The 23,384-nt window shown below is 45.7% G+C and overlaps 1 protein-coding gene across 2 annotated transcripts in view; it reads left to right on the forward strand.

The window, feature by feature from the left end:
* The first annotated feature begins 3,336 nt into the window (after positions 1-3,336).
* Positions 3,337-23,384, forward strand: part of SPRED2 (sprouty related EVH1 domain containing 2) — a 115,000-nt gene continuing 94,952 nt past the window's right edge. Inside the window, exon 1 of one of the 2 annotated variants that reach the window (XM_036085916.2) lies at positions 3,337-4,031. In XM_036085916.2, the coding sequence (XP_035941809.1) occupies positions 4,006-4,031 (26 nt within the window). In that variant the 5' untranslated portion in view covers positions 3,337-4,005. The remainder of the gene's footprint in view (positions 4,032-23,384) is intronic. The other variant, XM_036085918.2, reaches the window with a different exon arrangement.

Below are 23,384 nucleotides of genomic sequence, written 5' to 3' on the forward strand. Positions count from 1 at the left end.
TACAAACTCACTTGGCACACACGGGCACACACGACCGCTTACTTAAACATAATAAAGGCACCGGGACGCCGAGGCGCTGCCGAGCAGCGCGCAGGGCTGGGCTCCGGGCAGACCGGAAGGAACTGATAAACCGAGCGCTAATGATACCCGCTCCCTCCCCCGTCGGAAGTGTCCTCTGAGCGCCGGTCATTGAGAAATACCGAAGGGGCAGAATGGGGGTGAGGTGAGGACAGGCCTGGGCCGCAGCTGCGCGCGGCTTGCAGAGCGGGGAGCGAGGGCGCCGCGGCAATGGGGGATTCGGCCGGCCGGGCCGGGCCGCACGAACCTTAGGGCACAACTGGGTCCTCCCCAAATCACCCCAGCTGGGCGCGCGCCCCTCTGGGGGTTGGGGGATAGTGATTTATCAGATCCCACTTCGAAACCCACCCCGGGGAGATATACACTCGCGGCCCCTACCGGACCCAAATAAGGTGGGAGGACGCAGAGAAGGGGCGAAGGACACGAAAGAGAGCCGGTTGCGGAGAAAGATAAAATGTCCGCTTCTCCCGGCGCCCGTGCCGGGCGGTAGGGAGCGGGGGACGCGGCCGGCTCCCGAGTGAAACCAGACCTGCGGGTCTACTGAGCATGCCCGTTCCGTGGCCGCCGAGGGTCGCTCCGGTTCCGCGCTCCGGGCTTTCCAGGCGGCTGGCGGAAGGACCCGGGTGGGGGTGCTTCCCCGCCCCCGACTCTGGCTTGAGGGGCGGGTAGGCGGGGGTCCTGCTGGGGGCTCCGCTGGGTGTGCGTGAAGTTGTGAGAAGATCGACTCTACTTTTGAAGCTGTACGATCTCACTCTGAGTCGACACCCTTGAATCGATCGTGTTCAGAGCTGCCCGCCCCCTGTTTTGCTGGTTGTGGGGGAGAGAGACGGATGTGGGTATTTAGCTCTTTCAGTAATGTCATTAAAGTAAAGCCCTAAATCCGTGATACGCGCTATTCTGGTAACAATTTAGTAGACTTTGATAATACCCTGATATTCAGATCAATAAACATATCTGAGTCATTCGCCCAATATCACCATTTATTCGATGGAGCTGCAGGAGTCCAGTAATTGATGGGGAAGACCAAGAGGTGACCTGCTAAGAACATTTCCATTAAAAAGCCCCTTTTGGGTGATGAACGAGGCAGAAGAGAACTGAAAGGATTTCTTTAAAAGAACATGATGGAACGTGAGTGAAGGAGGGTGGCATTTAGTAATACAATTGGCTACAGAGGAGAAAGGGTTGCCATTCATCTAGTTGCAGCGCGCTGCTTAACACAGTACGTTCGCTGTAGCCATTTATTCTTCCCAGCAGCCCTATGTTGTGGGTATTATCCTGACACTACAGGTGTTTTACCCAAGGCTCAGAGAACCTAAGGACCTGCTGGAATTTGGCATCAGGACATCCAAGTGGGGAGCTGGTGACTCCTGGACTTTAGAATGTTTTCCTTTGCTCCTCTGCTGCCTGGTCTGCCATCTGGGGCAGTCATTCACTGCTATTAGCAGGGAGCTGGATGAATGAGTGGTGATGACACCGATTCACTTGCCTACCTGTAGAAACTAATAATCAACTTACCTGCCACCTTGCCATTTGGGCACTCTGAAACTGGAGGGTGGAGCCATAGAGATAGATGCCCATTGGGTGGAAAATTTTGACATGGACAAATATCTGTCCCTGGAAGTTCAGGAATGACTGAGTGGGATCTCTTTCAGCACCTCCAGGAGAAAAGAAATGACCAAAGGTGAGAACTGGATAGATGCCTTTGCCTTATGGGGATTTAGAGAACAATGAGATGCTCCTTTGTTCACTGCTTTCTCAGAGACTCTCAATGGCCTCAAAACCTGAGAAAGACAAGATTGTACTTGTTATCCCTGTTTTATAAAGAAACTGAAGGACTGCTAAAAGTCTCACTCAAGGTCTCAGGCCTGCTACGAAAAAAACAAACCCAGGTGTTTCTCCCTTGTCTAGTTCCCTTTTCAGCACTACACACCAGCACTCAGCATCAAAGGTGGGTGAACCCCAATCCATGTCCACAAAGATCATGGTTGTGATAGGCATGAAGCCTAGGGTAAACCACTAGTTTCTCCTTGACTCAAGGTGATACTGTTACTATCTTTGGAACACTTGTGGCTCTCTAAATGCATACATATACCCTTTAGGTATACTACATTTGAGGCATATATTTAATTTCTTAATTTGTTCAGTGGCTGCTATTTGGTTAAAATCTCAGCATGTTATCTTGGCACATTCAGTGGGGTGGAAAAATGTACTGTGCTTGGAGAGCAGGAAGGGGCAGGGACTCTACCTCTTGCTCTCTTGCAAGACCCCCCCGAAGGAAATACTGAACAGCTATGTAATTTGTGGGACCCACTGCAAGTAAAAGTGTGGAGCCCCTTGTTCCAACACTATAAAAAATCTCAAAATTGCAACAGCCGAACATCAAACCAAGTAAAGATCCCTGTGCAACTGCACAGGTTGCATGCCAAGGAAGTCAGCCTTATCCATTGCCCAGACAGTGCTGCTTTGGAGAGTATGGGCCCACTCAGCCCCGCGGTCCTGGGGCCAAAACAAGAAAAATCATTTAAAGACAAACTGGGGGGGGGGGGGGGATGTGATCCAGAAGCTCTCTATCTCCTCATCTGTGCAAAAGCCCACTGGGCTGGTAACCTCTGGCCCAGTAACTATGGCCTTCAAGGGTCTGGGACAAGAGCCATCCTCCAACATGAGAGAGGTTTACTAAATAATTTTTAAAATGTATTTGGGTTTACCTTTAAATCCGAAGAAGTCCATCATTTCTACTGAAATGCAAACGTTTCTGGGCTGTGTTGGATTTGCCTTTTTTTTTTTTTAATGTACAATGATTCCTCGAAAATGCCCCCTCCACTAGCAAGACAAAACAGATCACAAGATTCATGAGCAATTGAAAAGCCTCTGCCATTTAGAACCTTGGCAAAACACCTGTGCCGTCCCCACCCTCCCGCAGCACTGTGGAGGGTAGTTGGGTCCTCTGAGCCCAAACACCCCTCTGGGCCTCCCCTCAACTCAGCGTCTCCGCCCCCGTCCCCCACCATTTTTAATCCAGGGGTTTCGATGGAGGGAGGGAACCAAACTGGAGCCAGATGTGTGCGAGTCCCCGGCTCCTGCCACCTCCCTTTTCTCCGGCTTCTTAAAACCCGGAGCGTTGGCGAAAAAGGATCCGGAGCCAGACAGACGCCGCACAAACAACTCCGCTCCGAGGCTCCTCCGGGAGTGGAAGCCAGGAGGGAGGGGGAAAGGAAGCCGAGCATGCTCAGTAGGCGGGACAAAGTTTTTTTTTTTCTCCCTTTTTTTTTTTTTCTTTCGGTCGCAAGTAGGAAGCTTTTTGCACTCCACCACCTCTGGCCGCTGGGAAGACGTCATCGCTTCCGCCCTACTTCCTCCTCCTGTTGGCGGCGGTGAGAATCCAATATGGAGTAAATCGGTGGAGTCGAGAGATGGGGCTCGGACGGGGCGCCCTGCACCGCCTCCCAGGCGCACCTCCCCCGGCCGCCGACCGCTCCCCGGAACCGTGATTGGCCAGGCCCCCGGGGGCGACCCCGGACCGAGCCCCCACCCGCGGCTGGCCCTCCTCTCCTCCTCCTCTCAGCAGTCCCCGCCGCTCCACGGCGCGCTTGTTTTTCTCCTCGTCTCCCCCACCGCCGTCCCCTGCCCAAATCTCTCCCCCTCTGCTCGCTGCCGAGCCTCCGGAGCCCCTCCTGCCGAGCCCCGGGCGCTGCGGCGCTCACTCCTCCCGCAGCTTGCCTTTGCACCCCTTCCCTAAACCTCACCCCGCGCTCCTATCGCCTGCTTCCCCTTCTGCCTTCTGCGGCGCCCCTTCATCTCTCGCCGCTCCCCCTCCCCAACCAAATCAGGCGATCTCCGGAGATGTGAAGAAGGGGGGTGAGCGGACAGGAAGATGAAGGGAGCAAAGCTGCCCGCCGCGGGACAGGCGTCTAGGTGAACAGGAAAATGACCGAAGAAACACACCCGGACGAGTAAGTTTGGTCGCGGGGTGGGACGAGGGTGCCCCGCGGGGGCAGCGTGGGGGACGGGGCTGAGGACGCAGGCGGGGACGCTGCTTGGGTGAACTTGGCGTGGGGTGCAGCTACTAGCCGGCCTGTGGGCTTTGGGATGCAAGATTCCCCCCCTTGTTGTTGAAGTGAGGAGGGGGCAAAGACTGCTGAGGGCCGGCGGGGGCGCGCCTTCAGTCGGCGGGCTGGTGGCCGCGGCGGGGGCCAAGGGCGCGCGGGTGACCTCGGGGCGGTCCCCGCTCCTTCGGGGACTCACAAACACTCCCTCCCCCCCCGAAATCTTCCGCGGCCGGAGCGAAAGACCTGACACCCCCCCTCCGGCTTCCTGGGGTCGGTGGGTTTTCACATAGTGACTTTGTGACTCCTGCCCCGCCGCTCGCCCCCCGGTCCCTTAGGCAGCCCACTGGGGCCCAGGCTCCGCCATTTCGTTTTCTTGAATCGCTCTCATTTGCATACCACATTTTCATTCATAAAAAACACGGCGGAGCGAGGGGAGGACTGGGCGCGGGCTGCGCGGGGGTCTGCGTGAGCCGGGATCCCCAGGCAGGTCGCGGTGCGGGAGCCGCCGGAGGGGTCCCGCGGCGCGTGTGAGCGTGTGTGCACGCGCTTTTGGGCTCGGGATAGGCGCCCCGCGGGATCGGGGCCGCTCGGGGGCGGATCCGAGTCGTGTGCTGCGGGGGCGGGCGGGAGCGTGCGGGGCAATGTGCTGCGGGCCAGTGTGTGTGTGTGTGTGTATCTGTGTGCGAGTGTGTGTGCGCGCGTGCACAGGCATGCGTGCCCGGCCCGCGGGCCCGAGGGGAACAATGCTCGGGGCGCTCCGCTGGAGGGGCTCCGGGGCTGACCCGCCTCCTTCCGCGGGATCGGTGCCGTTTTCCAGCCCCGGTCCAAGATGAGGCTCCCTCCAGCCTCGCGGTCTCGGAATCGGGTTTGGCTTTCTCTCACCCCCGCCCGAGGCGTTTCCAATCAGGGGAGAAGCGGAGGCAGGGCTCCTGGGTCCGGCGCCTGAGGTCGTCGGCTTCGGGTCCGAGTGGTCACCGCACGGCGGCCGACGCCGCTGTTCAGTGGCTGTGCCCGCCACCAGCCACTTTTTCTTTTTTTTTTTTTTGTGAATAAGACGCTCTCCTTTATTGTCACATGATATCCCTCCCCTCCTCCCCTGCACATTCATAAATCCGGAGCCTGCTTCGGCTCCTTTCATTCAGAGCTGCCATTAGCTAAGGTAGCAGTGGCGCTGGCTTGGGCGCAAAGAGCCGGTTGGTAGCCGCTGGGACGCACCGTGGGGGGAGGCCCAGAGAGCGTGTCTGAGGGGTCGTGGGGGCTGCGAGTATCTGCTCTCGAGGCTCGGGGTCTCTTGCCCCTGCGAGCATTGACAAGTCAGTGCAGAGAGGGGAAGTGACTCAGGGCTGGGTGACGGGGAGGGCTTTTCTTGCAGCAGGTGACAGAATGCTGTGCTCTACTCTTAAGAATCTACTTCACTTTTTTTTTTTGTTTTTTTTAATGCCCCTTTATCCTTTGGCGTCTGCTGTTGCCAGGCTGGGCGGGAGAGGGTGTTGAGAGGGTTCGTGTTTGGGAAAGGGAATTTCCTTCCTGTGGTCCCCAGGGATCTTTGACTGCTGTAACCCCTGGTCTGCCAGACACCCGCAGCTGGAGAGCATGCCGCCTGGTGTGCATGTCGCTGCGGTCCCACCACCTGTGCTGGTCTTTTTAAACATTTTGCTTTGCCTTCATAGAGTGTATCTTGAAACGATAAAATGAAAAAAAAAGTTGCTCTTTTGGGGAAGAAATATGCTGCTGGGCCTTGCCCCCATTCGGACTTGACTAATAGACAAGTGGTTTTATAGGTCCTCCCTTGTCCTTGCACACACAAATAGCAGAGTAGCAGGGAGGGACCGTTGCCTTGCTCTGGACTTCGGGATTCTTGTTGGAGATTGGTTCCACTCGCCCTGCGTTGGGTTCCTTGGCTCCATCCCTTGGGAATACTGGCCTGGCCTCTCCCTTTTCACCCGCAGCATGTCAGCTTTGCATCCTACCCCATTTGATAGCCAAAGCAAAAGGATTTGGGGTGGAATCACCAGCAAGAAATGACTATGTCTGCTTCATGCTTTCAGAGCAAGTTCAGCATGGAACTGGCCACCCCGACTGCTGTCAGAAGCCCAGTTGAGACAATGGGTATTTGAGGACAGGTTCTGGTTTCAGTTAGAGAATCAGAAAGCTGTGGCGCCTTAGCCCAGTGCAGAAATGGCCTTCCCGGGATTACTTTTAATGTAATGACCTTGGCATGAGACATGAAATGTAAGCCCGTAAGAACATGGGCTGCATGGGCTGTAAACTGCCATTTGTGGACACTGTCCATTATATTATTCAAGTTCTTATGTAATGACCCATCTGAAAAATTCCTTTTAAATGTTAATGCTTGGAAGAAGGTTTCTCTCTGGGTTGCAGAGCTTGCTGTGATTGCCTTTTTGTTGATGGGGTTTTTTGCAACCACTGTCTGGAAGCTCAGAGCTAAAATTATTGCTTGATTACAGTAGTCATAGTTAGCCTAGCTTTTGCTAGATTTATTTACCCTTCCTCTAGTATGAATTTTGATCTTTTATTTTCTTTTCTAATGGCTTTATGTTTGAAGTCCTACAGATACCTTTTGGAAGTAGACAAGGTGTGTTAAAAATAAAGCAATTTGTGACTTCAAATTGGGGACCTACGGGGGAAGTAGTTATACCTTAGGTAAAATAGATTTTCTTGATAGTCCATATTTAAGGCTTTTATTAAATGATACAGATATATAATTAATATGCTTAGCATCAGAGTACAGTAAGTCAGAATCTTGCAACAGGCAAAATAGTGCCTAATTTTAAAAAATAATAAATGTTTGTCTTCTCATGCTCTTTTCCATGTCGATTTAAAACTTCTCTAATAAATATATGATAGTTCAGGAAAGCTTGTCTGCTCTTTTTGCTGACTGTCCTAAAAAATAGCTTCCATACAGAAAATACTCTGACCCTTCTCCTCTGATCCCACTCCAGCTACAAATGCATGTTAAGATTTACAATTCTACAGATTTTTTAAAATAACTTAAAAGTAAAAACCATCAACAAACTATTGAAAATTATCTTTTGTATGAGTGGAAAAATTTTTTTGATCATATGCATTTTGTCTGTATCTTTAAAGCATTTGATTATGGTCATGAATGATTTGGAAATTTGTTGACAAAATGAAGAAACCCTTCTCAAGTGAGCTTAACACAGGAGAAATGAGCCTACCGTTTAGCTATTCTGTTCCTCTCATATACTCTTCTCAGCAACACATATCTTGCTGAGAATGGACTTGTAAGCTTTGTTCTTAGTCATGTTTTTCCTAATGTTGAAAGGTCTTCCATTAAAAAAAAAAAACTTAAATATTTTTACTGAGCCATTTCAAAGAAATTAGACATCAGAATTTCTTATATCTAAATAGTTGAGCTTACTTCCCAAAAGATGAGAATACTCTTCCATGAAACCATAATACCATCATCACACTTTACAAAATTAAGAGTCATTCCCGTTGTCTTTGACATTCAGCCCAACTGACTGAAAAATGTCTTTTACAACTGTCATTTCAGCAAGGTGCCAATTAAAGATCCTGAGTTAAATGCATTTAACTTAAACTTAAGGCTCAAGGCTCAGCCATTTGCTCACTTTCCGATCTAAGGCAAGTTACTTACCTTTCACCTTGGTTTAATCTGAGTGAATAAAATGGGAGTGAATTTTAGCAATTTCATGGAGTTGCTGTGAAAATTATATGAGATAGCCTATGTAAAGCTTACCGTTGAGCACCAAGCATAAATCAGGTGTTTGGTGTTGGCTCTTAGCAGGGCACTGGGATAGGTTTCTTAGAGGCTCAGCTTGTTAATTTTCAAATAATCCTATGAAGAAGGAGTTACCCCATTTATTTTATTATTATTTAAAAGATTTTATTCAGTCACTCATTCATTATTTAGAGTGCACACGCAAGAGTGGTGGGGAGGGGCTGAGGGAGAGACTCTCAAGCAGACTCCCCGCTGAGCGCAGAGCCCAGTGTGGTGTGGGCTGATCCCACCACCCTGAAATCACGACCCTGAGATCATGACTTGAGTTGAAATCAAGAGTCAGAGGCTTAACTGACTGAGCCACCCAGGTGCCCTGGAGTTACCCTATTTAACTGATGAGGAAGCTTAAGTAAAGTCGCTTGCCTAAGACAGCAAACATTTTTTTTTTATAGCATTTTACTCATTAGTCTTCTCAGTAGTCCTCTGAGGTAGATAGGGTATTATTACCTCCATTTATAGAGGGGGAAACTGAGGTCCAGAGAAGATGAGTAACTTGTCCAAGGTCATATCATTAGTAAATGAAGGAGCTAGGCTTTGACTCCAGCCACCTGACCCAGGAAGGACTGTTTTTAACCACTGTGAGGTACCTTCTCAGGAGAGGACAGGCTGGCCAGCCTTAGTCATTCTGACTTCCGAGCTCACACTGTTTCTGTCAGTCATGCTGTCCTTGATTCTTTTGAATTGGTGACAATCTGTCATTGCCATAATTTTTTCCGCTTCCTTTATCTTCTCTGAAATTGCTGAGGCACATACTGAATTAAAGTGAATTTAAATAAACTTGGGCTTGAGAATTCTGTGATACACCTTAAGATAATAGGAGTGTGAATTCAAGAGTTGGTTATTGCTGGATGGTAGCTGTACGTTCGTTGAAATAACGGTTGTAGAAATTAGACCTGGTAAAACAAATAGTGATCCAGTTTCTTCGCATTAGCCTTTAAAAAGGGAAGTTTCTACTCCATAGGAATAGAATCCTTAAATGTTAAAAACACGGAGTTGACTATGCAGAATTGGAATCTTGGTCCATTCCTCAGAAGATGTTGAAAGCAAGACAAGACACTTGGAAAGACCTTAACAAAATTTTGTAAGCCAGGACATTGTCATTGTATAAAGTTAAGTGCCTACTTCGAGGCCGTACATCTTTCTAGGTGGTGGGCTTTCACTTCTCTCCATCTGCTAGGCTTGTTTTCACGAGGATTTAGCAAGTGCTCCCTCCTTTCTAGCTATAGCTGATCCCCTCTGCTTTCCATTTCCTTTAACCAAATAAAATATATAAAAGTGAATCAGTACAAATATCAAAACTGTTCTGCCTCAACAGTCTGCTTACTCCTGCTCTTTATTCTGGAATTTTCTTTCTTCCTTCCCTTCAACAAGTTAATTTCTGCTCATTCCCCCTTCCCACCAGTTCTGCGGCCATTCCTTTTATGAGATCCTCCTAGTCTTTCCTCCCCTCCACTCTTCACGTCAAAACTGAGGGCTCTTTATAGCATTTTCCCCCACAGTGTATGGCAGTTCTCACCATTTAGAGTTGGGCTTATACCCAGCTAGATTCTTACCAGAATATGAGCTTCTTGGATTCAGGATCACCGCTCAACTGCTTAGTTTTCTAGTTGTTGGCCCAATACCATTGGGCACATTATGGTTGCTTAATAAATGTCTGTTGAATTAAAAAATGGATTTAATTATTTTAAAATGCTTTGTCCCTACCAACGAATACAATAATTATAATTGTTGTATTTGGTTAACTTAGTGTGTATAAGCCCCCTCTGAGAAACTCCGCGTTCACATGAAACCCTTACCACATTTTGTGGGACTTGGGTGCAGAACTGTCTTGGTAGTGGTGATCTGTGATTGACAGCTCAAAACCATTTTGATTCCAATGACTGTTGTGGGAGTTGGGAAGTGGAAGATCTTGACTGCAATAAGCCAGGGCCTATGTTTCTGCCTCTGCAGGAGAATCTCTGCGGAAATCACAATATTAACAATTTGCAGTAGCTGCGGGGTTCTGATGGAGTCTCAGCACTCGAAGTGGGAGACAGCCGTGCTGATGAACACCAGTATTGGTATAGTTCCTATATTACCGGGCTGGACACAAATACACAGTCGGACAGCAAAACCCTCAGAAACTGAACAAGATGATAAAAGAGGCAGAGCAGCAAGTTTTGGTGTGTGGTTTTTTTTGGCTTGATTTCTCAAGTAAATTGGGCTGGTTTAGTTTGTTTGTTTTGAGGCCCAGTCATATTGATAAACTCTTGTAAACGCTTCTTTTTAATCAATATGTAAGGCTAGAACATTGATGATTTTTTAAGGCATTTTCAAGGGCCTGTGGTCACTGGAGTAGAAGGAATATTTTGCACTGGTGCACACAGTGCCCTGTGGAGCAAAAAGCGTTTTCTGTGCGCTCACGCTGGGCGGGCATGAAGCATTGTTACTGCAGCTTGGTATGTGTCTCGTGTCATGGGAAGGAAGTCAGACCAGGATCTTAGTAACATACTTGATAGTAACTGGCATAGGAGTTCACTCAAGTACCAACTGTTTTATAACCAATTTCTCTGGCAAACTCTGTCAGCAGTGTGTTCACATGGGGCATGTGGTACACAAGATAGCAAATTGTATGTGTCATTTATGCTACTCTCAAAGGGTAGTTTAATATTTATTTAAACACAAAATACCTGCTTTTGCACTCACTTCAGAGCACAGAGGTGAAGAAATGGATTCAGACTTCATCCTGGCATTCAGAGCTGGTGATTGAAGGGATTAGAACACGGGCAGCTTCTGAAATGTATGGCTTTGTCTCCTGTGTGTACTGATATATAATGATTTTTCAAATCTGGTTGTTTTCATTCTTAGATATATTCCCTGTGGTCCATTCCTAAGTGCTTAAACTTAATTATCAGGTTAAGTTTTTAATTGTCTTTCCTAGTTCATCTGGCAATGACATCTTTGTCTCTTCATTTTCATTACTTATTCCTCTTCTTTTTCTCCTTGCATTGCTTTGGCTCTGGCTTCCAGTATTGATTTTTCAGATAAGCACTACTTAGTTTGTATTTGCATCCCACCCTGAGAATGCACAAAGAAGGTTAGCTGCCCTTCTGGTGTTGGGAATAATAGCATATGAAGCCTTATGCCCATAGTCTTACAGAGTGCTGAGCCCATAGTAGGCTTTCTGCAAATGTTTATTGATTGATTAAAGCAAATATTCATTAATTGAAAAGTAATTTTACCTTATATCAAAATATAAACTATTATTCTTACTGTACCTACATCCAAAAAGATTTTGAGGTTGCCTTTTCAAAATGTCCAAGGAGGGGCAGACTGCGATGGTTTTGGGGTCATACTGTGCTTCTGTCCTCTACTGACCAAGGGCCCCTGGCAGGTGTTTTAAGCCAGGAGCCCTGGGTTAATGTAAGTGAAGCTCACTCTGCTGTCTAATTCATAGGCTGTTAAAAAGTGAAAATGAAATCATGAAGGTAAAGCATTTCAGCACAGTGCCTGAGGAATTGGGAATTCAGTGGGACTCACCCACCTCCAGTGTCTCATATCATGTAGCAAGGTAGGATTTATTTTCAGAATTTACAAGGTAGAGGATATCCATTCGCAATATTTTACCTTCACAGCAACCTTTTGAGTCAAGGAACAAGATTCTCACTTTAGGCCTGTAAGAGCTGAAGTGACCTGCCCAAGGGGGTTTCTAGGAGGAGAATTAGAGCCTCGAAGTCATGTTCTGCTTTTTATTCGGCTTTCCGGTACCGTGCTGGTGGGACCTAGAGTAGCACTTGAGTTGGTGCTGTAATATCAGTAATGCCCCGCTGACTATTGGCCCTTTTACTCAGTGATCCTCGTTGGCTATCTTTTTGAGATTTCATGTTTTAGAGAAGCTGGCCTCCTCTCTTACTGTCAGTGTACTTACCTATAGTGGTAGCAGCCTCGGCTTTCTTGCCATTCCTGTCTGTGGTCCAGAAATCCTATCACCAGTGTCATTCAGATTGTTCCTAAGAGTCAATAGGCTTGGTATGGGTTGGGTTGGTGTGGGGGAGGGTTGGCTGAAGGTTCCCTGAGGAGTGAGTTTTTGTCTACTCGCCTGCCGTGTTGGTGTTTTTTATATTTTCAGCCAAGAAACAAAGTGAATGTTAGATCAGGGGTTTAATTTAATCATCAGCGTCCCAGGAATTTTACTCATTTTTATAGATCTTTAAAGTTGCAAAGTGTGAATATAGTCTTCATATAATAATTAAATCTTTCTCCTTCACTTAATAGGTTAAATCAAATCTGTGATTTTTCTCAGACTCAAATTCCAAAACGGGTCTGTTCTGCCAGGAGAGTATGCATTGGCTCAGTGTTATTTCTGGGCCTGAAGGCCTAATAGTCGTCTTTTCATTAACCTGTGTATAAACAGGTTTCAGATCTGGAGTCTGCTGTTTTTAAACTAGCTTTGAGGTCCTTTCCATCCATTCTTAGATGTCTTTTACACTAAGGAGAATCAGGGGGTACTAGACTACAGGTGTCCATTCAGAGCGTGGTAGACTTTGAATCTAAAGAACTTAATTTTAGGGGCACCTGGGTGGCTCAGATGGTTAAGCATCTGCTTTCGGCTCGGGTCATGATCCTGGGGTCCTGGGATCGAGCCCCGCATCAGGCTCCCTGCTCCATGGGAAGCCTGCGCTTCTCCCTCTCCCACTCCCCCTGCTTGTGTTCCCTCTCTCACTGTCTCTCTCTCTCTGTCAAATAAATAAAATCTTTAGAAAGAAAGAGAGAGAGAGAAAGGGAGAAAGAGAGATGAAAGAAAGAAAGAAAGAAAGAAAGAGAAAGAAAGAAAGAAAGAAAGAAAAGAAAAGAAAGAAAAGAAAGAAAGAAAGAAAGAAAGAAAAGAAAGAAAAAGAAAGAACTTGACTTTAGAAGATACTTGGACCCTAGGGGTGCCCGGGTGGCTCAGTAGGTTAAGTGTCTGCCTTCGTCTCAGGTCATGTTCTCAGGCCTGAGACCAAGCCCCACTTCGGGCTCCCCACTCAGTAGGAAGTCTGCTTGTCCCTCTCCCTTTGCCCCTCCCCCCTACTCGTGTGCTCTCTCTCTCTCTCTCTCTCAAATAAATAAATAAAATCTTTAAAAAAAAAAAAAAAGAAGATACTTGGACCCTAATTGCAAAGCCATGTATTAATTATTTTATTGGGTAAAATAAATAACCGGGGTGGTGAGGCTTGAGGAAAGGGAGTGGCTAGCTGTTGAGGGCCATTCACTTACTGCACCTAATGCACCAGACACTGAATCTGCCAGACAGTACCAGAGCTGTGACTCAGAGCGAGTCTCTGGCCTTAGGGAGCTTATGTTCTCAGGTGCTAGGCACTTTCATATGCCCTAGGGGTATGAGGACAGCATCACCTTGATGATTGACTCTCAGAGTTGTTTTTTCTTTCTTCCCTTGATTCTGCAGGGTTCCTCCTAGAGCTGCAGGCATTGGGATTCCCAAATTTGGGGTGGGGGGGCTCTTCATCCGGAGCATTAAAGGTACTACATGCCCTTCCCAGAATCCCCTAACGAGCTCTTCAAGTTATTTTTAGGGGTGTGTGTGTGTGTGTGTGTATGTGTGTGTGTTGTGTGTACACGTACTTGTGTACTCACACATGGGTAGAATATGTCTGACAGGCAAGGAGAAGATTCAGAGAGGTTAAGTATCTTGTCTGAGGTCACAGAGCAGAATTTGTTATTTTTAATCCAGGTCCTTTAACTTCAGATCCCATGTTTATAGAATATTACGTGTCATAACTTCGTAGAGCTTTAGTTTTCTTATATAAAAAAATTGTGTGTACAGCTTGACTTATATTACTGTTGAGCAAATGAAGTTAGAACTCACTCTGAATCCTGAAAATACCGCAAAACTGTGAGGTGACATTTCTTTCTTGCATTCCTTTTCAGCTCTGTGAAGTAGGAAAGCAGTGCCCACAGAGGTGGCCTTTTCTGTACTGAAATAAAGAGCAACTTTAGGAGGCCTGGGTGGCTCAGTCGGTTGGGTATCTGCCTTTGGCTTGGGTCATGATACCAGGGTTCCAGGATCGAGCCCCACATCAGGCTCCCTGCTTGGTGGGGAGTCTGCTTCTCCCTCCCCCTCTCCTGCTCCTTCTCTCTCTTTCTCTCTCTCTCACTCTTTTTGTCTCAAATAAATAAAATCTTAAAAAAAAAAAGAGCAACTTTACAGATACCTCTTTGGGAAAAAGAACTAGCCACCTTATCCTTGAAAATCTGAATGAGCAGAATGGATAATAATGCACACTATTCTGAACCTGTGTTTTAGCCTAGCTATTTTGAGAGGAGGATCAAACTTGAACTTGCATTGGGAGTCTTGCAAAGTGAGGATTCTGATTTAGTAAGGCCTCAGATTCTGTGTTTTTAAAAAAGATTTATTTATTTATTTGCGAGGGAGAGAGAGAGAGAGAGACAAACAGGCAGACAACACAAGCGGGAGGGGCAGAGGGAGAGGGAGAAAGAATCTCAAGTGGACTCCACACTGAGTGTGGAGCCCAACTTGGGGCTCAATCCCAGGACCCTGAGATCATGACCTGAACCGAAACCAAGAGTCAGACACTTAACCCACTGTGCCACCCAGGTGTCCTTCAGATTCTGCATTTTTTTTTTTTAAGATTTTTATTTATTTATTGAGAGAGAGAGAGAATGATAGAGAGAGAGCATGAGAGGGAGAAGCAGACTCCCTGCTGAGCAGGGAGCCCGATGTGGGACTCGATCCCGGGACTCCAGGATCATGACCTGAGTCGAAGGCAGTCGCTTAACCAACCGAGCCACCCAGGCACCCTGCATTTTTTTTTTAATGTTTTATTTATTCATGAGAGTCAGAGAGAGAGAGAGAGAGAGAGGCAGAGGCAGAGGGAGAAGCAGGCTTCCCGCCTAGCAGGGAGCCCAATGCGGGACTTGATCCCAGGACCCTGGGACCATGACCTGAGCCGAAGGCAGACACTTAACGACTGAGTCACCCAGGTGCCCCCAGATTCTGCATTTTTAATAAACTTCCAGGTGCTGCTGGTGCTGCTGATCCATGGATAACAATTTATGAGTAGCAAGGGCCTCTCTATGGCTGTGATGGTAGTAAGCTCACAGCTGCCAGGTCTGTGTCTTCAAAGTCGACTTCACATACTTGGCATTTGGAATCTGTTGACGAAGCTCATTGGATGAGAAGGTGGTGCTTATTCATGGAGAGATATTATCAAGCAGCCACTTCTCCAACCCTGGCAGGGTTTCCAGCTTTGAGATACAGCTTGACTTTAGATGGGAATGTGCTGGAAGAATTTTTTCTTACAGCTTTAAAAAAGTTCTTGGTGAATGCCAGGAGGCCCAAGAAATCCATCATTTAAAAAGAAATTCAAAGTCCCAGCACTGTATGTAAAGTCTATGGTCAGCTGGCATTCTGCACCTTCCAGACAAATCAGTCTTGTATGGAAAGCCTGCCGCCCTGGGAAGCAGGCGCGTGTACGGCCCTAGAAGAAATCACAGGAAGTAATTAAACAGAGAAGGTCAGAGAAAGAGGAAGTGGTTGTGTTGTTTCTGATGCGAATAGCATTGTTGTTCCTGGGGATCCAGATGATGGTGTTTAAGTCTTCTGGAATGCGACTGCTTGGGGATTTGATTGTATTTAAATTGCAGCCCTTTCAGTTTATTCTTTTAGACAGCAATCTAGTTAGGAAATGAATTGCTTTTAGGTCTTATCAGGAATACCCACGTGCCTAAGCAGAAGTTTTAAGCAGGGAGTTGCTTATAGCTTGGCAAATTGGACCTAAATGAAATGAATGTCAAGACTATTAGAGGTTAATTTTAGGTGTCTGGAGTTCTCCTTAATTCTCCTGATTAAACACTTTAACATAATAGTTTCCTTAATTGGAATAATGATGGAATATTAGCATGCATATTAAACCATTTACCCAAATCTGAATAGGGTTAAAATGCAAATTATCCATCACTTGTCAGTGCTTACTCTTTAGAGATGATTCCTGGTGAGAGATGGGGAAAAGACTGGAATGTGAATCTGGATGGGGCTTTCCACTTGAGGCAGCATTGCTAGGAAAGCCAAGAATAGACCAGAGGACTGAAGTAAGTGAGAGACCCTTTGTTCCCCCAAAACAGTGGTACTAAAAATACCCCAACACTTATGATAGCAAAACTGCAACATGGGGGCGGATGTGGTGGGAAATCTGAAATGAACTGATGACCCTCTGGTTGTGTCTTCATTAGCCTGTCATATTTTTCTTGACAGGAAGGTGATGAGAGCCTAAAGAACTCCCCCCCCCCCCCCCCCAGCATTTAGATACCCCATCTGAAGTCTTGGTCTGATGCCACCACCCAGCAGTTCCCAACCAAGTGTCTGAGAACCCATAAACACTACAAGTGTCTGTGAACCAAATACATAATGTCACCCATTTGTATCTATTACTCTATTTCGATGTACATAGCTGCATTTATAGAATAATAAACTATGACCTCATTAAAATACTACACAATTCACGGTGGGTGTTTGTTGTATATTTTTTCTTAACTCACAGTCATTAACAAATGCAACTGTAATCCCTGAGGAGGGGAGCTGGTATCCGAAATTTCTCCCTTTGAGTCTATATACTTAGAAAATTGGGAATCCCTGGGGCCCTCCTTCCGGATGTAAGAATGTAAGTGTGGTCATTCTGTAGGGGATGCATACGCAAGAGGGTGTGTTCCTACTCCAGGGCGGATTGGTTGGAAGGTCTGGGGAAAGTAAGGGCCAAGTTTAGTTGGAGGAAGAGAAGTTGAAAATGAGTCAGGACATCTCCCCTAGAGACTTGGCATGATGTTGGATCTTCTGATTAAAGGAGGGAGTGCTGGGGGCGTGAGTCTTCTCTGTCTTCAGTTCTTGCCCTTTTTAGCTCCCGAGGTCAGCATTGTGCAATACCTGTGCTGTGAAGCTCTCGGATGGATACCAAGCAGCAAAGAAGATGGCTACCCTGTTAACGTGTACAGAGCTCTGGGAGTCAGGAAACTTAGGTGCCCATTCCTTCTTTGCCACCAGCCTGCTATGTGACCTAAGATGCCGAGCTTCTCCGGACTCTGCTTTCTCATCTCTAAAATAAAGGAGTTGAATAACATAACAATATTGAAGGACTCTTCTAGTTCCAAATATTTCAGGGAGAGTTAATGTTAAAAAAACTTATTCATATTTATTTATAAGCATAATATATATTTTTTTAATTGAGCATAGCTGACACACAATGTCTCATTAGTTTCAGGTGTACAACATAGTGATGCAGCAGCTCCGTACCTTATGCTGTGCTCACCACAAGTGTAGCTGCCATCTGTCACCCTACAACACCATTACCTGTATTCCCTATGTTGTACCTTTCATCTCTGTGACTTATTCATTCTGTAACTGGAAGCCTGTATCTCCCACTCCCCTTCACCCTTTTGCCCATTCCCCCACCCACCTCCCTCCGGCAACCACCATTTTGTTCTCTGTGTTTTATGAGTCTGTTTCTGCTTTGTTTATTTTGTTTTTTAGATTCCACATATAAATGAAATCATTTGCTATTTGTCTTTCTCTGTCTGACTTATTTCACTTAGCATAATATCCTCTAGGTCTATCCATGTTGTTGAAAATGGCAAAAATCTCCTTCCTTTTTATGGCTGACTAATATTCCATGGTGTGTGTGTGTGTGTGTGTGTGTGTGTACCACATCGTCTTTATCCATTTATCTATTGATGAACACTTGAATTGCTTCCATATCTTGGCTATTGTAAATAATACTACAATGAATATAGGAGTGTATATATCTTTTTGAATTAGAGTTTTGTTTTCTTTGGGTAAATATCCAGTAGCGGAATTACTAGATTGTATGATATTTCTATTTTTAATTTTTGTGAGGAACCTCTATGTTGTTTTCTATAGTGGTTGCACCAATATACATTCCCACCAACAGTGCGTGAGTGTTCCTTTTTTTCCACATCCTCGCCAATATTTGTTATTTCTTGTTATTTTGATACTAGCCATTCTGACAGGTGTAAGGTAGTATCTTATTGTAGTTTTAAGTTGCCTGATGATTAGTGATGTTGAGCATCTTTTCATGTGTTTATTGCCACAGAATTCTTTTTTAAAACAGAGAAAAATACAAAGCAGAAATTAAAATACTTCTTGTTGCACCAGTCAGGGAAGAGTTCACTTACAACGGGGTGGGTCTTGAATTTTGGAGAACTCAGATAGGGATGGTGGTGGTATTTTGTGGGGAGGCACAGGTCAAGCCATATAGGGAGGAGGCATCTCTTGTCCAAAGGTTTCTTCCACAGGTAGAAAACTCCTTTTCTAGGTTTATGCTGGGGGAGCTCAGAGAAAGAGCTGGTTGAGTTGGCTGAGGTTAACTTTAGAAGTTGAGTGCCAGGCTAACAAAGCAGGTCCTTGGACATTTGTTCTTTAGGTAGGACAGAGCTGTTTAAGATTTTGAAACAAAGAGGTGATGATGTGGTATGTTGGTAAATTCAAATTAGTTGAACTAGTTAGAGAGTGCAGGCGAGGCTGGAGTCAAGGAGGCTGCTAATAATTGTTGCTTTGCCATACCTGGGCAGGACTTTTCTCTCTGGCCTTAATTAAATGCAGTAGGTATTGTTGTAAAAAGTTTTGTCCCAAGGAGGGTGTCGTTATGCTTATTGGAAGATGGTCAAGTGTGCTGTGAAATTCAGAACATTGCTTTGTAGATCAAACTTACAGTTTGGGAATAACCCAAGTAAGTGTTTTTTTGTTTGTTTTTACTATTGTTACTTCTGCAGAAACACAGCACTGATCTGTTGAGATTGCCCTTGTGGTGCACAGGATATATTGCCCTTCCTCAGTAGAGTAAAATGGTTGCAATTAGGTCATAAAATTATAGAACTGGAGAGGATCTTAGGAAAATACCATCTCGGCTCCCTTCTTTTACATGTAAATTGCAGTCCAGGGAGGTCAAATGAGTATACTGGGGTCACCACGCTAGTCTGTGATTTGGGATGTCAGTGAGCAGATGTCATCTGGCCTTGGTTCCAGTCCTGTTTTGGGCACTGTGTTAAACATTCATGACAATTGCTGTCTTCAAGGTGTGGAACCCCCAGGAGACAGGATAAAGATGGTAGAAATAATTCGGGTTAACGTGGTCCATGTAGATGGTGAACCATCAACACTGAACAGATTGCTAGCTTTGGTCAGCTCTTGTGCAATAGGTTGCAATGGATGAGCTTGCCAAATGCTGTCCCTGTGTGGCTCACCTGCAGACTGCAGGTAGGAGTCCTGAGATCTGACTTCCACGTGTTGTGTTTCAGGGACAAAAGGGTTAGGAGTAGAGAAAGAGGAGGGCCTCTTTCAGCTTGCCCTTCTGGGAGAGAGGAGATAAGCCCTTAGATGAAAAATTGAAATACATGTGATGTTCCAAGGTTTTTGCCCCTGGGCACCAGCAAGAAAGTTTTGAAACATTACCTCTGCTTGTTCTTCCTCCCTAGCTGCAGTGCCTTCTGTTCTCCCCATGTGTTTGCTTTTGATGTTAACTGCCAAGGCAATGTGGTCATAGACAGCAGGAAGTAATATTTGATATGCAGGTCTCGTGGGGTGGGGGTAGGTGGATGCCAGGATGGGAAGGGTGGCGGTTTTGGCACATTAGTGTGAGAACACTGCATGCTTCTAAGCCAACGGGTGCTGTTGCAGCTAAGGAGGGAAGGAAAGAGTTGACCACCTGGTCATATAAGAGCATTTTTATGGTAGCTTTCTACTTTAAGTTTTTCTAAGGTCACTGCCCCATAGGTTGAACCCAGATAAAGTTGGGATTATCCTCTGTACCAAACACAGGTAGTGTTGTAGCCAAGGGCTTGTAGAAACCTAGGCTTGAGGAAGAATCAAAATAATCTCCAAACCAAGACACTATCCCCATGAGCCAGAGGTCCCACAGACAGGCTGGGAGGACACACCCTACTTTGCCACAGTGAAACTTAATCCATTTCCCATTCCTGCTTTGAAACCATAGTCTTCAGTCAGGACTCCCCCTGGGATAACAAGATTTCTACTGCTTGTGTAGGATAGGAAACTTGTATTTTTAAAAACTTTCTTTCTCTTGGGCTTCTATCCACCCCTCCCTTTTGTTTCTTTTTGTTAATCCCCTTCAGCTGGGCATTCTTCTCACTCATAAAGTAAAAGGGTCCCTTGTGAGCCTGAAGATTCCCATGTGGAGTTTCAGGCTCCTAGTTCAGTGCTTCTGGATCATCCAAACCATGTGGGTCGTTTGGTTGTAAATGATGGATCCCCCTTCCACATTCCTTTTATTCCACAATGAGCAGCACAGCAGTGACCAGGAGAATTAGACAGGTGTGGACCACCCACCACCCCTGGCATGCAACCTGAAACAGACCTCCCCCCAACCCCGACTGTCCTAACAAGGACAATTTATCAATATAACAAGAGGCCCTAAGGGTGGAGCATATCTGGGGTTGGTTTGGGATGCTGTTTAGGATGCATGGCCCTTCCTACTTTCCAGTCTTAAACCTTTCTCATCCCTAGACGAATTGAATTCGAATTTCACCTCCACTCTGTGTGTCATTATTAAAGTGAATCCAGGAGATTCTAACGTGCCTTAGACTAATCAGGATTTGGAAGAGGGGAAGTGGGGAATGCCCAACCAAACCTAGAGGGTCGTAACCAACCAAGATGGCTAGGGAAAATTTTCTCTTTTTAAAGATCCTGGGTGACAGATGTTAACTAGATTTATTGTGATGATCATTTCACAGTATATACAAATATCGAATCATGTCATACACCTGAAAGTAACATAATGTTCTATGTCAATTATATCTAAAAAAATAAATAAAGACACCCCCCCCCCCACCTCCCCAGCTTGTCACTACCATTAATTTATCCTACTGTGCCATTTTGGAGGGTATTCAGAAGGCAACACACCTCCATATCTGTAAATGGGAATGTTCTGAGAAGTGTTCCTCCTCCTTTTCCCTTCTCTCTTGATTCCAACTCATTTAAGTTGGATAACAAATCATTATTAAGGGAGGAAGATACCAAATTAATGGTACATGTGAAGCGAGATCATAAGAGACAAAAAATAAATTCTAATTGCTGATCCAAGAGGTCTTTTATTTAATAAAAAAATTCTAAAGCATATGAAAAATCACCTACAGCTGCCCAAAATTATGACTGTTTTTTATTATTTTTAAAAAAGGTTTTGCTAAAACCTTGAGTGCCCTATTAACTTGGTGATGTAATGCAGTTGCTTTTAGGATACATATTTAGCTATTTTAATAGTTAAAGTAGTAAATATAGGTTTTGTTTTGTTTTCTTTAGTGGAGTGGAACCAGTTATTTTGCAGGAAACAAGAATAGTTTTTTGCATTTGATTTTTGAATGCAAAAATCAATGTGAGACTGTTATTTGCTCGAATTTAAAGGAAAATAAAGTTATAGAATCATATGCTTTTACCTAGAAATAAAAATACAGTGACTTAAAACAGATGTCTCTGACAAACACTGATGCCAGGTTTTAAGATTGTAGCTTATCACCCAGAACTAGGAGAAAATGGGACACAGTCTTGAACAACAATGTAAATGTACTCAATGCCACTGAACCATATGCTTAAAAATGGTTAGAACGGTAAATTTTATGTTATGTATATTTTGCCACAATTAAAAAAAAAAATCAAACCAAAAAAAAAATGGGACTGAAGTCAACTAATGGCTTAATAAGAACTCCAGAAAAATGGCAGCTTGGAGCATGACCGTCTGGACCTGTGCACCTCAGACTCTGAATCTTCTATTTAGAATCCTCTTTTGTAGGTTGCTCGTTTCCGGTCTACCCTTAGTCCCCTACATCCCCTCTCTGCTCCTCCCCTCAAAAAAGCTCCCTTCACGGAAGTTTGAGGCAGATGAATTTGAATTTGAGATTACTCCAGTGGCACTCAGTCGTGTGGCTTCTAAAGGTTCCTGCATTTCTTTCTAGACTAATGTGTCTTTTTTTTTTTTAAGATTTTATTTATTTATTTGACAGAGACACAGCGAGAGAGAGGGAACACAAGCAGGGGGAGTGGGAGAGGGAGAAGCAGGCTTCCCGCGGAGCAGGGAGCCCGATGCGGGGCTCAATCCCAGGACCCTGGGATCATGACCTGAGCCGAAGGCAGACGCTTAACGACTGAGCCACCCAGGTGCCCCCTAGACTAATGTGTCTTGACAAGGGGTTGGAATCTCTGAGAAAGGGCTAAAGATCCAAACAGCTTTGCAGGAGCGCTACCACCACCACTGGTCTTGATTTTGGGTGGTGGGGCAATGAGCCCCTCCCAGCCAGGGAGACCAGGGTTGAGGGTCAGCTCGTTACATAGTGACCAACCGATATGGCCTTGGGCAAGCACTTGGCATCCAGAGAGCCTCGGTGCTTCTCAGGTAGAACAAGAATGCTGATCCGGATGTTGTGACAACCATGTGGGATAATGATGCAAAAAAGTGTGCTAACACACGTGTAAAAACCAAACAAGCCAGTCTGCCCTTCCTCCTTTCCCCTATTTGGAGACCAGCAGATTGCTAAACTGGCGGGTGAAATTAAGAATCACTTAATTCAGACGTGTGAGAGTGAATGTGTGCCGTAGTGCACGGCTATGAGGAAACAACCTGCTCCTTGACAATGTCAGGCCCTTTTTTGGTGTTTTTAAGAGTTGATGTTTCTCTCTTTACGTAGTTTTACTAGTAGCATGTTGGTGTAAATTGGATTGTTAGCATTTCTGAGGTGGCGTGCCCCTAGAGTGGGAATATTGGCAACTTTTTATATAGATTTTGTGAATTTTTCAATAAACTACACAGTAACTCTTACCAACAAGTACTCATTCTTGATTGTTGAAAATTTATACTCATTCATAAACTGTTTATAGATTTGACACTTGCTGGCCTTGGGAAAACTTAAGTCACCACATCACCACATTTGATACTTAATTTGGTAATCTCTGTGTCCACTAGAAAAAACAAATGTTATAATGAGCTGCTGTGATAAGCTCTTGGGGATAGGGTTATTCATGGTCGAGGGCACAGTTGTCCATATGAGAGTACCCCCCCCCTTTTCCTCCCCCTCCCAGGATTGAAAGGATCCGAAGATCTTACCAATTCAGGGAGCTGAGAAGCATGCCCTGTTCCACCACGCTGGATGGCCCTTCAGTTTCTACTTGGACACTTCTGTGATAAGGACCCCACGTGCCCAGTGACTTGGGCATGCAGCTCTGATTGTCGGCGAGTTCTTCTATGGAACCACTGTCCACAGCAGTTCTGACCGCCCTGCTGATACACAAAGGCAGTGCTTGCTGTCTTCTGCTGGCCAGGCATTATCCCGGTGTCCTTATCAGTGTTCAGGTTCAACCCTCTCTCTCATAAAATGGGGGCCCAGAATTGGAGGTGCTTTTCCAGATGCAGCCGACTCTTAGACATTGTGATATTTGCCTCTCTTCGTGCAGTCTAGGGTGG

The sequence above is a fragment of the Halichoerus grypus genome, chromosome 10, assembly GCF_964656455.1.
Source record: "Halichoerus grypus chromosome 10, mHalGry1.hap1.1, whole genome shotgun sequence".
Lineage (NCBI taxonomy): Eukaryota > Metazoa > Chordata > Mammalia > Carnivora > Phocidae > Halichoerus > Halichoerus grypus.